Source organism: Nuphar pumila, chromosome 2 (assembly GCF_984573655.1).
Source record: "Nuphar pumila chromosome 2, dmNupPumi1.hap1.1, whole genome shotgun sequence".
NCBI classification, from domain to species: domain Eukaryota; kingdom Viridiplantae; phylum Streptophyta; class Magnoliopsida; order Nymphaeales; family Nymphaeaceae; genus Nuphar; species Nuphar pumila.
Genome location: NC_143250.1, coordinates 92155395 through 92174073, shown reverse-complemented (window position 1 = coordinate 92174073; position 18679 = coordinate 92155395). Strand labels below are relative to the sequence as shown.

The 18679-nt window shown below is 37.2% G+C and overlaps 1 protein-coding gene across 1 annotated transcript in view; it reads right to left on the bottom strand.

Moving 5' to 3' along the window:
• The window catches only part of LOC149846113 (vesicle-associated membrane protein 724-like), a 38568-nt gene extending 26036 nt beyond the window's left edge, over positions 1-12532 (bottom strand). The window contains exon 1 of the mRNA XM_089997856.1: positions 12137-12532. Coding sequence (XP_089853982.1) covers positions 12137-12326 — 190 coding nt within the window. The 5' untranslated portion in view covers positions 12327-12532. The remainder of the gene's footprint in view (positions 1-12136) is intronic.
• Between the last annotated feature and the right edge of the window lie 6147 nt (positions 12533-18679).

Below are 18679 nucleotides of genomic sequence, written 5' to 3'. Positions count from 1 at the left end.
GCCATTGTTTTTTATTATGGATGTTCTTAATTATGTATATCTGTGATGGATGTCTAAGGTTTGGAACCATAGTGTTTCTAGGTATATTGAAAAATTGATATTCTTTAATTATATTTTCATTACAAGCTTTCTTACCTCCAGTGTTTTCTCCTGATTTATGCCCCTTATCTAAGTGTCATCATATGTAAACAAAAATTGTTTGTTCACACCTTTGTGTGTGCTTTTAGCTCATGGTTGGTAGTTTGCTCTTATTCTAGTAGTTGATACACTTGTTATAAGTGTCATTATATGTAGACAAGAGATGTTTTGTCACACCTTCGTGTATGTTTTTAGCTCATGGTTGGCTTTGTACTCTTGTTCTAGTAGCTGAACATACTTAATTTTGAGTGTTATTATATGTAGAGAAGAGATGTTTATTCACATTTTTATGTGTGTTTTTAGCCCATGGTTGGCTTTTGTACTCTTGTTCTAGTCGTTGAACACACTCATTTCAAGTATTATTATATGTAAACAAGAGATGTTTATACACACCTTCGTGTGTGTCTTTGGCCCTTTAGTGGCATTATATTTATGTTCTTGTTCTAGTCACTTATACACTTGATTTGTTGGGCTTTGGAGGTCTAATAAGGTGATTGCTTGTAGTGGATGAACTATTGTTGAGATTTGCAAAATTCCATATTTATGGAAATTTGAAATTTGGTTTTGATATGAGATTTTCTAACTCATGATCATGTTTATTTTATAAGCACAATTGCTATGTGCACATGAATTTCGAATCAAAGAATATACTTTTTTGTTTCATAAGTGGACGGAAAACTTTTGAACCCTTGTGTTTATACACGTTGTTCTGGTTTATACATTCTCTTTTATCATATGCTCTTAAGCATTTCCGTTGTGAAATCTCCTTCGAGTAATATATGATTGGAGCATGTTCATTAGTAACTCTTTTAGTATTGATTCATTTCATTACATGACATCATATGGATATGCTCATAATGGCTTTTTAAGCCCTCACTCAATAAAGATTTATATATTTTTTAAACCCTTCATGGACTATTTCGATATTCCCCATTGTGGGTTCTTGTTTGTCTATTATTAGACCGTGTGAATGCATTAAGCATTTTTATTATACATTTTCGCATACTTTTTAAAATTTTCTTACTTTTACTTATTTTCAAGTATATGATCTTGAAATTTGGCCTATATGAGACTTCTTGAAAACACATTTTGTATGCATAAGTAATTATCTTATCCTGATGGATCCTGTGCTTTAAATAAGATAATTATGCTTTATAAATGATGTTTTCTTAATGATACTTTCACACTCTACTTCATTAAAATGCAAAGATATCTTTTACTTGGATCTTTTTTTGTTTGTTCCACAGGATCTTGAAGATGAGATAGAAGAAGTACCTTTGATAAGATTATGGAAGGTGCTTTGGGATTATCACCATTAAAGACAATTGGAGGAAGACTTTTACAAATCTCAATGACATCTTTACTAAAGACTCTTGAAGACTTGAGATTCTTCCTCTTGTATTATTCAAACTTTTTTGTTTCCCCACGCAAAGTTTAAGGGGGGTGTTAAAATATTGATGTACACCATATATATATATATATATATATATATATATATGTGTGTGTGTGTGTATGTGTGTGTTTCATGTTTTATCCAAAATACCCATCAGGGGCAATTTGGTCATTTCCCTTTTTTCATAATCCCCTAGACTGACTAGGAATTAGTTCTCCTTTTATTTTAGTTAGGAAACCTGTTTATTTTTCTTATTTTTTACTTTTTTGGCCTTGTATTTGACTTTAGTCAAAAAGGTAGAGAGACGTTGGGCTCCCAACGGCTCTAAATAGAGTCGTAAATAGAGTTGTTGGGAGCCCAACAACTCTCTCTCCCTACCTCTCCCTTCAAGCATAAATATGGGGTAAACCCCCCTTACAATGTATTCTTTTTGGTGAAGGGTTTTTACCCTCACTCTCTTAATAAAGATATATTCTTTTAGCCTTTTGGCTTAACCCCTTTGTGGGTTTATGGGTTTGCACTTTATGTGCATTTGGTAACCCTTTAATGGGTTTGTGTATTCGCACCTATGTCACATGGGTGCGGGTGAGACACAGGTGCGGCGCAATTTTAAAAATTTTGGACATGGGGACTCGGCTATATATATATATATATATATATATATATAAATTAATAATAAGATTGTAAATTTTAATGCAAAAATAAAAAAGTAATTCTTAACAACACAAACTTACCAAAATATAACACATAAAGAAGCTTCACCCCTCTCACTCTGTGTCGCAGTTGTGCGCATCAAGAAGCGCATGTTGCGGCCTGCCAAACCGCATGTCCCTTTGGCAAGATGCACAAGGAACCTTGCAGTTGAGCCGTTAACACCAAGTAGGAACACAATTCTGCTGCAGCAAAGGGAAAGCAAACACAGAGACCCCAAAAGGCACCAGTCTGGCAAGAACGAGGCAGGGGGCTCCGCCCCCCTACCGGAAAATAAACTGAGGCCGGGGGAAGAGCCCCCTACCTGAACACATATCCGAGGCAGGGGGCAGCCCCCTGCCAGAAAAAAAGAACAAGGTAGGGGCAGAGCCCCCTGCCGAAAAATAAAGTACGGCAGGGGCCTCCGCCCCCTGCCGAAAAAAAAGAACAAGGCAAGGGGCAGCCCCCTGCCGAACAAAGAGGAAGAACGGAAAAGGGAGGAGGCATACCTAAGACCGGTGGCTGGGGAAGAGGGTGTTAAAATATATGTAATTCATATATATTTATATATTTATATACATATATATATATATATATATATATTATCTAAAATACCCGATAGGGGTATTTTAGTCATTTCACAAGTACCTAATAGGGGTACTTGTTTCTTTTCTTTCCTTTTTGTAAATTCTTTTTTTACTTTTTATTTTTTGTATTTTTGCCCACCTAAAAGGGGGCCCACCATGGAGTCGATGGGGCCCCCAAGGGTCACAAATCCCTAGGTGGTTCTTCTTTTAAGGCCATAAGGCCACTCCTCTCCTCCTTTTGTGTATAAATAGGGGTGAACCCCTCTTGTATTCTTCACTCTTGAGAGCTCTCTCTCTTTTCAATAAGAGACATTTATATTTTTATGTTGTGTTGTCTCTTGTGGGTTTGGGTGTTAGCCCTTTTGTTTGTTCAATAGTGGATGTTGTAAGTGCTTAATGCACTTTTTGCTTTTCCGCATGTTTCATTACATGGTATCAGAGCCTTGTGTATGCTCTTTTTCTTAATATAGCTAGTTGTGTAGCTATATTTTTTCTTGTTGTATCTCTCTTCATTTATCCTCTTGTGAGTGATTAAAATAAAAGGAGAACAAAAAATTGATCTCTCATTCAAGCTCAATGGCTCCAACTACATGATGTGGGCCGCCGCCATGGAGAACAACCTCAAAGGTAAAAAACTTTGGGGATACGTTATGGGCACCATTCCGGAACCACAACTCCAACTAACTAAGATGGATGGTGATAAAGAAAAAGCTCTTGAAGGAAATGTCCGCATGAAGGCCATTGAAGATCACCAATCTAAAGTGGAAGATTGGGAAAGTAAGCATGCTAAGATTCTTGCTTGGTTCATGAACAATATGGAGCTCAAAATTTGCGTCAACATTGCCAAGTTTCGGATGGCGAATGAAGCATGGTTCTTTATGAAAGGTATGTTTACTCAAAAAGACCTTGCTCGTCAATTCTTTCTTCAAGAAAAAATTTGGACTATCAAGCAAGGAGAAATGAGTGTAAGGGATTGCTTTAACACTCTTGGTCCTTTATGGGATGAACTATCTTTACTAGAACCAAAATGGGTTTCTAGTGTGGATGTGGAATTAAGGAGAGAACAAATGGAAAAAGAACACTTTTCCAATTTTTACATGGGCTTAGGCCTGAATATGAACAAGTTAGATCTTCCCTGCTACATAGATCTAAGCCTCTTTCCTTCGAAGATGTCATAGCCGAAATATGCCAAGAAGAAACTCGTCTTGGCATAATTAAAGGAGGAGATGATGTCTTGACCGTATCAAAACCCGGCAACCATATGAAAGCTTACAAACCTCCACATTTTGGAAGGCAAAATAATTATAATGGCAACTATAGAAAAGCCATTTGCCATCATTGTCAAGAGTCGGGTCATATAAGACCTAATTGCCCTAAGTTGAATGAAGCACCTAAAAATAAGGTTGCTTCCGTTGAAGAAGCTACTCAAAAGAAAGAGGAAACCATCAAAGGGAAGGAATCTTTTTCTCTTGCTCAACTATCGGAAGCACTACAAATTCTACTCAAGATACCATCAACCTCGGGTGCCGCCATAGCTCCTTCCTCTCCTCCAGGTATGTCTTCTTGGATCCTTGACTCTGGAGCTTCCTTTCATATGACCCCACTTGAAAATGAGCTTTCCGATTTATGTAATAATTATAAAAACTCCTATGTTTCAATTGTCGATGGTACATCTTTACAAGTAAAAAGTTTTGGAACTTTAAACTTTTCAAAAGATTTCTTTGTGCCAAACGTGAGAGTTGTACCTCAACTTAATTTAAATCTCCTCTTTGTTGCTCAAATATGTGATCATGGATGTGAAATCTCCTTCTCAACTAAGGATTGTTCTATACAGGATCTCCGGTTCGGGAAGCAGATTGGGCAAGGCCATAGGAGGGGAGATCTCTATTACATGAGCAACTTGAAACTCCCCACTAACTCTTTTTGTAACCATGTCCAAGATAAAAATATTGAAATTTGGCATCAAAGACTTGGACATCCAAGTTTCTCAAAAATGTACTCCTTTCCATTTGGAAAGAAATTTTGTAATGAGAAACATTTCGTTTGCAAGAATTGTATTTTTGGCAAAATGAAATCTACTCCTTTTTCAAACCGAACTTTTGTGTCCAAAAGACCTTTTGAGTTAGTCTATTCGGACGTTTGGGGTCCTTCCCCGATCATGTCTAAAGGAGGGTACTCCTATTACGTTACTTTCATCGATGACTACACTAGGTATGTATGGATCTACTTTCTTAATTTAAAATCCGAAGTCTTTGACTTCTTCAAAAAAATTCATATGATAGTTAAAAATCAATTTTCAAGTAATATATCTACTCTTAGATCCGATTCGGGTGGAGAATATTTATCAAATGAATTTCAAAACTATTTAGAAGTAAATGGAATTTGTCATCAAAGATCGTGTCCTAGGACTCCCCAACAAAACGGCTTGGCCGAAAGAAAGCATAGACACATCATGGAAACCACTAGGACACTCCTTATTTCCAAAGAAATTCCAAAGAGTTTTTGGGCCGAAGCGGCCTTAACCTCAACTTACTTAATAAATAGAATGATATCTTCATCCTTACAAAATACATCTCCATATGAAAAACTATTTGAAAGAACACCTGATTTCAATAGATTAAGAATTTTTGGATGTAAATGTTTTGTCCTTATACATAAACGGGACAAATTATCTCCTAAAGCTATTGAATGTGTTTTCTTGGGATATGGAGAAAATCAAAAGGGTTTTAGATGTTTTGACTTGAAAAATAGCAAACTCTATGTATCCAAAGATGAAACCTTTTTGGAAAATGAAAATGGTTTTGTGAAAACTAAAGATATTGACGAAAGTGAATATGCTTTTTTATTTGATCTTCTATCTCAAGAAGATGAGACTCCTCAAGAAGAGGAAAACTCTAATGAGTCTTTGAATGACCTAGAGGATATTCCTCTTGATAATGTTATAGATGAAAGTGATAGACCAATCCAAACCTATGTTAGGCGTGGTCAACAAACTCAGATGAGCGCGTTAGAAAAATACTCTCAAGGATCCAACATAGAAGAAACCTCCGGTCGGATCTCCAATCCTCCTAATAGGTTTGTTTCCTATGAGTCCCTAACTCCAAGATATAGAGCGTGTCTAATTGCGTTGCACTCATTTCATGAACCTTCACACTATAATGAGGCCAAAAAACATTCCCCAATGGGTTGAAGCCATGAACTTAGAGCTTAGTGCCCTTGAAAAGGCAAAAACTTGGGAAATAACTTCGTTACCCACTGAAAAGAAATCAATTGGATGTAGATGGGTCTTCAAAATTAAAACTAAGAGTGATGGTTCATTAGAACGTTATAAAGCACGGTTAGTAGCTAAATGATATGCTCAAGAATATGGTATAGATTATGAAGAAACCTTCGCACCTATTGCTAGAATGACTAGTGTTAGGACTCTTATTGCCATTGCGTCAGTGAAAAAATGGCCTATCTATCAACTAGATGTTAAGAATGCATTTCTAAATGGCGAATTAAATGAAGAAGTTTACATGGATCCTCCACCAGGAGTATGTATTGGTAAAAATAAAATTCTCAAACTTAAAAAGGCATTATATGGTTTAAAACAAGCCCCAAAGGCTTGGCATGATAGATTTAGTAATGTAATGACAAGTTTGAATTTTCGTTCATGTTATACTGACACTGCTTTTTTGTGAAAAGTGCAGGGTCTTCAGTAGTTATTTTACTACTTTATGTTGATGATATGATCATCACTGGAGTGATGAGCAAGGAATTTATGATATTAAGAAAGTTTTAAAAGAACATTTTGACATGTCTGATCTTGGTTTCTTAAGATACTTTTTAGGGATTAAAGTGGCGTACTCTTCTCGAGGATCCTACTCCCTACCGGCAACTTGTTGGGTCTCTAACCTACTTATCCATTACTCGGTCAGACATAGCTCATGTTGTTCACTCTGTCAGTCAGTTTCAACATGCACCTACAACCGTACACATGAGTGCAGTCTTAAGGATCGTCAGATATATCAAAAACACCATAACTAAGGGAGTTTTTCTTTCCTCCTTCTCATCACTTGATTTAATTGCTTATACTGATGCTGATTGAGGAGGAAATCCCAATGGCCGAGTCTCAACTACGGGATTTTATGTTTTCTTAGGTGACTCTATGATTCCTTGGAGATGCAAGAAGCAGCACAAAGTATCCTTGTCCTCAACGGAAGCAGAATATCGTGCTATGGCCACTACAACCATGGAACTTGTATGGCTAAGAAGTCTCCTCAGTGATATGGGCATTGTCATCTCTACTCTTTCGAAGATGTGTTGTGACAACAAAAGTGCAATTTATATTGCAAGCAATCACACCTTCCATGAGCGTACTAAGCATATTGAGATGGACTATCATTACGTCTGTGATGAATACCTGAGAGGAACCATAGCACTACCTTACGTCACATCTGAGTACCAGTTGGTGGACTTCTTCACTAAGGCCCTTGCTGCTCCTCGTTTTTTGTTTCTCCTTAACAAGCTTTCGGTTATATCCCCGTAAAGCTTGAGGGAGGGTGTTAAAATATATGTAATTCATATATATGTATATATTTATATACATATATATATGTATTATCTAAAATACCTGATAGGGGTATTTTAGTCATTTCACAAGTACCCGATAGGGGTACTTGTTTCTTTTCTTTCTTTTTTGTAAATTCTTTTTTTATTTTTTACTTTTTATTTTTTGTATTTTTGCCCACCTAAAAGGGGGCCCACCATGGAGTCGATGGGGCCCCCAACGGTCACATTTGTGACCGTTGGGGGCTCCCAACGACTCCATGGGAGCCCCTAGGTGGCTCTTCTTTTAAGGCCATAAGGCCACTCCTCCTCTCCTCCTTTTATGTATAAATAGGGGTGAACCCCTCTTGTATTCTTCACTCTTGAGAGCTCTCTCTCTTTTCAATAAGAGACATTTATATTTTTATGTTGTGTTGTCTCTCGTGGGTTTGGGTGTTAGCCCTTTTGTTTGTTCATTAGTGGATGTTGTAAGTGCTTAATGCACTCTTTGCTTTTCCTCATATTTCATTACAGAGGGTGGCTGGCGTCGCCTGCAGCTATGGTCGCCTCGGGTCTGGGTCGCCGACGTGACTGCAGGCTGGACGGCTGGGGGGAGGCAAAGATCGACAGGGTAAGCCCCTCCCCCTGTCGTAAACCCCTCTTTAGGGTTCGGCCCCAATGCAGGTAACATTTTAGATCTGGGTCAGGTCCAAATCTGAACCTGATCTGGATCCAAAATGAGTTTGAAAATGGACCTTTATAGACTCGATCAAAGTTGACCGAGTTTATAAAGTGGACGGACTCGGCCCAGGTGCGTTGACTGAGTCTGCCCCGTGTCCGCACCCGTGTCGGGGCGTATCGACGCGGGTGCGTCGCCTCCCTAGCTGAGTCTGTGTGACATAGATTCTCACTTTATGTGCGTGATTATTGGTTCATTTTTTAACCTATTGCATTCAAGGTCATCTTCTAACAGCACCCTCCTAGATATCTTGAGGTCGATATCAAGACTACAGTGCTTCATTTATGAAAAGCTATATATGGTTTGAAGCAAGCATCTCGGGCATGGTTTGAGACTTTTAGTGTTGTTGTTTGCTCTTTAGGCTTCATTCAGAGTCAGTGTGATTATTCATGTGCTCATTCTGATCAGACTCATATTATTATCATTCTTGTATATGTAGATGATCTTGTTATTACTGGCAGTGATCTCGGTAGAATCATGCAGCTGAAATCTATGCTCAGGAAGCAGTTTCATATGAAAGATTTAGGTCATCTACAGTATTTTTTTTGTATTGAAGTGGATCACAACAAGTCTCTCATCATATCTCAGTGGAAATATGCTATAGATATCCTTTCTCGTTTTGGAATGATAGAATGCAAACTAGTTCCCACTCCCATTGCAGTCAACGTGAAACTAATTGAAAATGATCCTCAGGATCCTCTATTATCTCATCCACAGCAATTCAAAAACCTTGTCGAAGCACTCCAGTATCTTACCTTCACACAGCCTGACTTGGTTTATGCCACTAACCAAGTCTCCAGATTTATGCAATCTCCCCATCTCGGTCATATGGAAGCAGCTAAAAGGATCCTCCGTTATGTGAAAGGCACGATCAATGATGGGCTTGTTTATAAAAGGTATCCTTCTTGGTCTCTCGATGGTTTACCTCTGGTGGTTCTCGCCTACTCGGATGCGGATTCGGCAAACGATCCTTTTCTAGGCGATCTATCACAGGTTATGTTGTCTTCCTAGGACAACACCTTATTTCTTGGTCAAGTTGACGACAAAAGACAGTTGCATGATCTAGTACCGAGGCGGAGTATCGCGTTATGGCAGCAGTAACAACAGAAGTATTGCGGACTAGGCATTTACTAGCTAGTCTTCGTCAAAGAATCTCACAATCTCTTCTCTATTGTGATAATCGAAGAGCAGTAGCTATTGCCAGTAACCCCATGCAACATGGCAAAATGAAACATGTGGAGATCGATCAACACTTTGTCCATGAAAAGGTTGAAATAAGGAGATTTGTCCCGAGTTTCTTCGAGAAGAAGATCAAGTAGCCAATCTTTTCATCAAGCCGCTCTCCACTTTGCGCCATTGGTTCCTTAAGAGCAAACTGTCCATGGTCCTTCAAAACCCATGTCCAGTTTGAGGGGGGTTGTTAGAAATCACGTTCCATTTTCTCTTTTATGTATTTGTTGTAATATTTATTATACGCAAAGGGTACTCTTGTAATTTCTCACATGTATTCCTAATACCATATATTTACAAGAGAGGCATCCCGGCCAGGAATACGACCGTCTATTTTTCTCCAACACCTTTTTCTTCTTCTTCTAATCTTTGTGTGACATGGCACGCAGGTCAAGGGAAGTGCAACTTTCACACTAAATCCACTTGATATGGTGATTTCAAACGTTAAAAACTGAAAACCATCTATTCAGCCTAGGTTGATTCAATTTGAAGTAGCAGGCAACTCAGATTCAGCAAGACCATGAATGGACCAAATCTAGCTTTGCCACAGAGCCTATGCATGTACCAAATAAGTTGATTCACTCGAAGTAAGCTGAATTGGGCCAAAGTTTTCCTGGATAGCTGCTTTTCTCTTACCCAATCCATGCAATAATGTGTGAAAACTGAGTGAAATGCCAAACTAATACATTCATCATGACAATTATTTTGACAAGCAAGAGCCCTTTTTAAAGCTCTCAAAAGAGTAAAACCTTTGGAAGCAATACCTATCCAATCATTAGATTAGTGTAACTTGCTTACCCCAATCTAACTCATATGTATCATTTCTTCTCCTACACGTACTGATTTTCCTTATATAGTGCTCGTCCAATTTGTGGTACTTTCTATATTGACACTAATTTTAGCCTAAGGAGCTCACTTGGAATTGTAAAGATTATACTGTTCACTAACAGTCCATGAAACAGAAAATCATGGATCCATATGTTCTAGAGAACTGCTTCAGCAAAGCAACACAGTGCCTACACTGAAGTATCACTTGAATAAGATGGGAATCTTGGTCAGTTTGGAAAGATGCTTAAACTTCTGTTTGACAGTTCCTCATACAAACATAGTCTTGATTATTTTAAGGAGAATGTTTTTAAGAGACTACCACCATATTCCTCATCAGCTCAAGAGGAAAATTTGGAGAGGAAGATAAAGAGCCTCCACATGGTTCATGACAAACAACAGAATGATTATGAGAAATTTAACTCGAGGAAAAGTTATGTGCAGAAAAATTGAAAAATAGGAAAAGATAGCAATTGAGGGAGAACATGAGAAAATGAGGAGGAAGCCAATATACCTTTCAAGATATTGAGATATCCATAAAAATCTAACTTTTGAATATATCACGTTCAAGTATAACAATGCACTGGTGATATTTTGACATTGTTAAGAATGTAATAGCATCTAATTTTAGGTTCAAACTGTGAGTGCCCAAAGCAAACTTGCATCACATAGAATATGTCAAGGTGATTGTGTTCAAGAGGAATGTGATCCCACTATCACCTCCTATGCATGTCTATGGACAATCTGTGAACTACAACGGATGAAAAATAAAAAGCTTCTTTTAGCATGAAAGACCGTGATGATTGCATTTACCTTCTTTCCTATATGTACTCTACTGACTCTAATCATATCATATGCATCTTTGGGACTGCAGTTGCACAAACAGATTGACCTAGCACCAGGCTCAGCAGCATTGGTTGATATGCCAATTTAGCCTAGCTCCAGGTCTTGGTCTGATAGGATGGGCATAGAATGGTAATAACTAATGCTTCCTTGCTGTGGTGGTAGAGAGCAAACAAAATGCAAAAGTGGCTCATAGAATGAGATCCTATCTATGTAAAGTGTAGTTTGCACATAGTCGTTTGGCTGTTTACCAATCTAATAAGTCGCCTCTTAGAGCTTCTAGAGGTTGCCAGCATCAAACACTTTCCTCTGTTCTATGGCCATAAAAGATGATTTGGAGCTGGCATGCTTGTAAAGGCTTTTATTTTAATCTAGAATCTCAAGAGTTGTACACCATTATCCAATTTGGTAAACAAACTACTACAAGTAATCGCGGTTGCACCATCATCTTGTCATGATAAATGGCACCTTGAATCAAAGTGTTGGTTCAATAGTTCGTTGACTTCTAGACTTCACATTCAAGTTGCTATATATTTAGCTAACCGGGAAAAGCACAGGAAGACACTCATGCTTGTTAAACGATACATCACATGGAGTGAAAAGCGTTGCTTTGGGTAACAAAATCACAACATCTGAAGCAGATCTGGTCAGAGAAAGAAGAAACCGAAAAAATTGTAACCGAATTGAAATTCTACAGATTTTACAAATGCAGCATAATAAAATCGAACAAAGTTTGTCAGGATCGTTCAATGGACCCGCTCCTGAACCATGAAATGACCAAAGCACAATCACCTACAAATTTAGCCTAAAGTAGAACCAAAGAACAATATGGTCGATTTCGACCAATGAGCAGGCAAACAAACGAAAACACCACCAACATCTCCTGCACTGGGATAACATAACCAACACAACCAAGAAAAGACACAGAATTTTGAAAAGAATCAAAACCAAAATCCCCCAATCTGGCTTCTCACATAATCCACCCCACAAGTTGAAATAAACTTATACACAACGAGAGAACCAATTAGGACATGCATACAACACCCACATCTCGAAACCTTGATTTACATAGGATGGTCAAAAAGATGCGTATAAAGCATTGCCCACAGAAAAGAAAGAGAGTGGTGTGACTATTCTACAGTGGGTGTGTTCAGGAATTACCATAACCATCTTCGACAATGAAATTGAAGGTATGGTGATCACAGTTGAAAGTGAACTTGTTGTTGGAAGACGGGAGCTTCTGTAGACACTGAGAGGCAATGGCGGGGAAGTTTCCGGTGAACTCCGTGTACTCTGCCAGAACCATCGTCCCTCTCGCCACGAAGCTATAGATGAACGATTCCTGAACCATGTTCTCTCACCCCCCACCTCCTTAAATCACGCAAGCAGATCGAAAAGCTGTATCGAGGAAGGAAACAAGGGAAGGATCGCTTCAGATTCACACAAAGATGGGAGATTGCACAAAGGGACAACAACGGCTAGTGATCGAGTGTCATCTGGGCTCTCTCTCTCTCTCCCTCTTCCGAAGGGTCCGAACGGCGTATTCTTCTCCTACTTTTTAGTTTTTTCCTTCTTTTAATACTCAGTTTTTTTAGTGTGAAGAAACTCCTAATAATCGATGTGTAAGAAGTCATTACGAACGTTGTTTTAATTCTTTTGATTTAATTTTTTTAGCAACCAACGGCTAAGATGGTTCTGGTGAATCGTTTAGTAGGTACAACACCGATTGGTGAATTTTCCATTTTGTGTTTCGTGAATGCTAAGTAGAGTGTGATGCTCTGAAGTGTACGTTGTCCTTTGAAGAAAAGGGGACTGGTCCGAGAACAAACATTCTCCTTAATGACCCGCATTTTGTGAAAACCGAGAAGGAATGGATTGAAAATTAGAACCTTAATTACTGGTAATAGTTTTTTTTTTATGATTAATTACGGGTAATAGTTTTTCGATTAAGGTTACCCGAAAATTTTGAATTTGGCATGGGTTAATATTTGGTGCTATTGAAGGTACGAAACTATTGAGTATATAATCACTTGCTTTTCATATATCCTTTTCTTATATTTTAGATGGAAACTTATGGATGTGATGTACAAGGTTTGTTTAGTTGAAAACAAGTTTTGAATCATATGTACTATTGAAGGTACGGGACTATTAAGTATATAATTATTTCCTTTTCATATATTTTAGTTTTTTTAGATCAAAACTTGTGGATGTGATCTACAAGGTTTGCTTAGTAGAAAATAAGTTTTAAATAGTGTGATTGTGACCTGCAAGCAAGTTTTTTAAAGATTTCAAAAATCAATGATCCACAATACACTAAAATTTTGTTAGTCAGAAAAACACACATTTAGATGAAAATAACACTATCCAAGGATTGATTATTACGAGCAAGTCATTTTCGATATTAAGTCAACAAAGACAAAACCTATGATTTTCAGTTGAACAGCATCTTGTCTTAATGGCACCAAAGATTAACCCGTTTGGCATAATTCAAATCTGCACATGATTTTTTTAATTTCTTTTAAAAAAGCACTGTTTTATTTCTCTAAATAGAAAATGAGCTTTTTGAAATTAACAAAAATTACTACTAAATTTATCTTGAATTAGTAGGGGCAGAGTCCGGATGGGGTGCAATCACATGACACAAAATTTGTGCATTAAGCACCAGATCGCCCTCCATCAGGCTGTGGGCCCCACAGCTGACAGGCCTGTCACCAAGATGGAGGGTGATCAGGTGATTAATGCAAAAATATTTGTGCAATCATATTGCACCTGATCTTTTCACTTAGGGGCAACTCGTAAAAGTTCCCCTGAATTATATACTCCACTTAGGCGAGGGAGTAAAGGGATTCAAGGAGGGGCCCACGCGGTCCATCAGCCGGATGGACCAAGGATTTCTTGTGGGGCGAGATCCATTGATAATATCGTACCAAATATTGTGTTTTGGACCCTAGCAATCCATGTCTCTAATGATGTTATCGGTGGGTATTTCGGTGGAAGAGAACCAGACGTTTGACCCAATTCCGACATGACAGGACCGAACACCATCCAGCTAGAGGTTTCATAGGCTTAACGGTTCGGGTTGGTACTAGCCAAATCCTAGTTAGACAATGACTTGGATTGTACACTTCTGAAAATTCCAAACCTGGATCCAACCAACCAAAGCCCACCTAAATTAGTGAGGGCAAATCTCACCTAAATTAATAAAAAAAATCTTGGAAAAATATCTTGTTTTTTTCCATTGGGCTTCACAGATGACAGCCAGTATCCCAAAAAAGGGTCGTGATCAGGTGCAGCAGCAAATTCCAAATGTAATCATATTGCACGCAGTTGTCACCTCGGTTTGACTCAATCATTTATTGGGTCAAGCCAACGAATGGCTCAAAAATAACAAAAGTAAACCCAGTCAACCTAGTTTAGCATGATCCAACCAAATCAGCCCATGACTCGGTCATGTCATACATATATTATATTTTGTATATAATTACCTATTTTATATAAAATATAATATAAATATTATGTATATTATATATAAAAATATGGTTAGACATATATTAATAAAATTATATATTAAATATATTATAAAAATATCATATAATGCATATTATATACAATATATTGGTAACACACTATAAAGTATACATAGTATATACATATATTTTATATAAAATATAAAGTTAACATGATCGAGCCAGTCACCCAGTTAACCCGGCCGAAACACGAGTCAATCAATGACGAGTAGAGTGACAAGTCACTGGGTTTTAAAAGTATGGCATAGACCCCTCAAAACACAACCATCTAGTTGGTCCAAAGATCTAAGCTATGTGATATGAGACCATTGGATCCTGTCTCCACATAACTCGGGCAACTTGCTACCCAAGTTTTTGTATGAATTGCTAACTGCTATATACGTAGGAAAATCTTTGTTAAAGGGAAGGCTCAAGTTTGGGAAAATTCTGTAAGGGGCCAACATTTTGTCTTTAAATCCAAAACGAGGCTTACATTTGATATGGGCCTTTGGGTTTTTTATTCGAAACTACAACAGAAATCTACCTTATTGCTATCCATAAACCCAGTCAGATTTCAAAATTAGATTACAATAAAAGCCTTTATAATCAAATATTTAAAACATTTACCCTTTTTTTTAGGAGGATAAACGAGTTTTTTCCATATCTAAAGGATAATATGAAAACAAAAAAAAACACATTTCTCATTTTCAAGATGATGGATGTTTATTTAACCATTTTTAAGAAACTTGTGGCCTATATCAGAAATTTTAGAAAAGTAAAGCCCTTTTTTTGAATTAGGGGTGCAAGGTTGGCTCCAAAATGAGATGTTCCTCTTGAAGTAATCCAAATCCAAATGGGTTTGGGTGGTCGGGAAGAGAAAAGGCCTAAAATTGCAAGCTTCAGTGTAGATACTGACGACGTTAGGGATGTAAACTGTTTGGATTCGGATAAGATGCAGCAAATACCATATCTGATTAACCGGTTGTTGGCTAAATGGATTCGAATTTGGAATCAAATTCAGATAGTGAAAAGTTCATGCTGGATTCATTTTTTACATGTAAACAGATTCAAGTATCCATCAAATTCGGATATTTATCATATTTGGTAGCAAAAAAATGAAACCTACCAAACTTACTCACTAAGAAACATTTTATCGGATTTTTGGTGTTTTTTTTTTAATTCTGACCTTATTAGAAAGTGACACTTGGATCATGCATTTTGGATGAAAAAAATGGTATTTAGAGCCTCAAAAATTTATGAAAATTGTAGGCTGTTGATTTTTGAAACCTTATAAGAACATATCCATGCATAGGAATCAAATACTCCAAGAACTGATTCTTATAAAAACAAGCTCATAGATCACATCTGTAAGGTCAGAATTTTGAAAAAACACCGAAAATCCGATAAAATGTTTTTTAGTGGGTAGGTTTTCTGGTGGGTAGGTTTTCATTCCCAATAGATTCATATATCTTAAAAGAAATCGTTTTAAAATATTAACCTCTCGCCCAACTTGGGAGGCATGAAGACATGGTCATGGATAGGATCTTGAGATGATATGAGCAAGGTATTTCTTTCAGAGAATTCAAAAAATAAGTAGCCGATAAATCACAAATTAAAAAACTCTTTAAAAAATAAATTTCTCAAAATTATGATGATAATATTGCAATATTATCACAACAAATTTTTTTCTGTTGTTATATTACATCAAAAACAACTAATTTTCTGCAGATGGTATGGTTCAGCGACTACTCTGATCAAATTATTTGGACCTACTCATTATCAATGGGATCAAGGATATTTCCAACAGTGCTATAATAATAACCTATAAAAAAATTTAAGATTTTTATAGGTTATTCTTTGGGAGGAATGAATATAAAACATGTCAAACCTGCCCACCACACGTTCTATTATATTTTTGGTATTTTTTTTTCAAAATTTTGACTGTGCAATGTGATCTATATGTTTGTTTTTATAGGAACCAGTAATTGGAGCATTTGATTATGATGCATGGATAAGTTTTTATTGGTTTCAAAAATCAACGGCCTACAATTTTCATAGAATTTTGAGGGTCCAAATACCATCTTTTATCCAAAATTCATGGTCCAAGTGTCGATTTCTAATAAATCCATCATGCTGAACACATCTGTACAGTCGGAATTTTGAAAAAAACAACAAAAAATTTTCATTGGGTAGGTTTGGCATGTTTTTTAGTAGGTAGGTTTTCATTTTCCTACTCTTTAGTTTTCCTGGCCGAGCACGTTTTTCCAACAGTGCTCTAATGGTGTGATTTGACGAATGAAAGTGATTGGCATGGGAGCTCTTATAAAGTAGTATTTGAATCCATCTTATCTAGAAATGTGAAGATGAAAGATCCAAGTATCTCTGGTTTGATGATCCTATGGGATGAGAGATTTGAGGATCTCTTTCCCTCGCCCTTTGTATTGGGGATTTCAAATATTTGATATAAGATCCGGTTGTTTAAAATGCCTTAAATCTTAGCACGATGACCTGTGACACATTAGCCAGCCCCACACCAAATCAAACACCTTTTGAGTGTTTCAATTCATCACGTATTTTCAATGTTTTTGGAGAGCCCGTTGATCTTCAAAAGGAAATGCATCAATGAGCAAAGAATTAGGAGTTTTCCATCCTTGCTTTTCTCTTGGTTCAACTGTCAATTGAGATTTCTGGTTGTCACTTACCTAATTGGTAAATATAGTCAAAAATCACGATGAGCTTTTCCGAAAAATTTCGACCAATGAGTACTTCGTGAATTATATTTATGGGCGCTTTTATGGGTATTGACTTACATAGATCTAAGCTCCAAAAGCAAAATTTAACCTTTGGATCATGTTTAGTATATTTTATTTATTATTTTCATGTGTTAAAATTGACTCAAACATGATGTTTTATATCATTTTTAAGCTACTCTTGTTTTCAAGAATTGTGAGCCGTTGATCTTCACTGTTTCAAAAAATGAAATTTTATGATGTATTGATCATGATAAAACCTTATAGTATAATAAATAAATCATGCTAAGCCCATCTTTGTGGTTAGATTTACTATTTGGTGACTAGAGCTATGCAATGTGTATTGCCGTATGTAGCGGTGGGCATCAGGCTAGGCCGACCCAACACAGCCCATTAGGTTTTAAATGTGGCCCGGCCTGGTGATGACTTGACCCATTTATTAATTGGTTGGGTTTTGGCCCAGTTCTTAACCGGCTCAGGTTTGATGGGCTGCCCAATCGGTCAATGTTCAACGAGTCGACCAAGCCTAGTACATACCCATTTATAGGTTATTTTCGAATGAAGTTCATAAATTAATTTCTATAATACCAAAAGCAATGAATTAAATGGAAGATGAATGCACCCATCTAATTATCTTTTTATTTCTTATGTAATCAATGTAACTAATTTGGTAAATAGTAATAGTTACCAAGTTACTATACAACTAGCTACTAAAAGTTTAATTATGTAGCTCAAAACCCGAGCCCAGCCCCATCTATATAACGGGTCGGGTTTCGGCATGGCAACTAACGTGTCATTGCCTAAAATCTTGACCCAAAACCAACCCGTGGTGGGCCAGGTGAGCTTAGCCCATTGGGCCGCCCTGCCCATTGCCCACCTCCAACCGTATATATGGTGAAGAAATGCCATATATATTTCTTATATTTATAAGGATTGTGTTTCTCGATAGAAGTGGTGGAGGGGGCATCATTTAATTTGGGCGAAGGTCGGCAAACAAAGTGGCGGAATTTATTTAATGTGTCTTTTCACTTCTTGATCTTCTTCCTTTTTGAAAAAAAAAAACTTTTCTTCATTGGCACACCTATTTATCCATGTTCATCTAGACTCGTCCAAAGGAAAAATAGTTGTCACCACCTCTCTCTCTCTCTCTCTCTACTTTCTTTGTGGCCCTCTCCCTTGATGACTCGACCCCACAATGGCAAAGCTACCATGCATGCTGCTACCGCAGTGCACATGAGATCTACTATGTCTCTTGTGTTTAATGCATAATTGATTAGGTCAGAATTAGTGTTTTAATTAGCATTTACACTACAAAAAAAATGCTAAGTAGCAACAGAAATTTGTGACGGATTTTTTTCGTCGTAAATTGATGATGGATTAGCGAGAAAAAACTATCCGTCATTAAAATAAAAAATTAGCGATGAAATATTATCGTCACAAAATCAGTC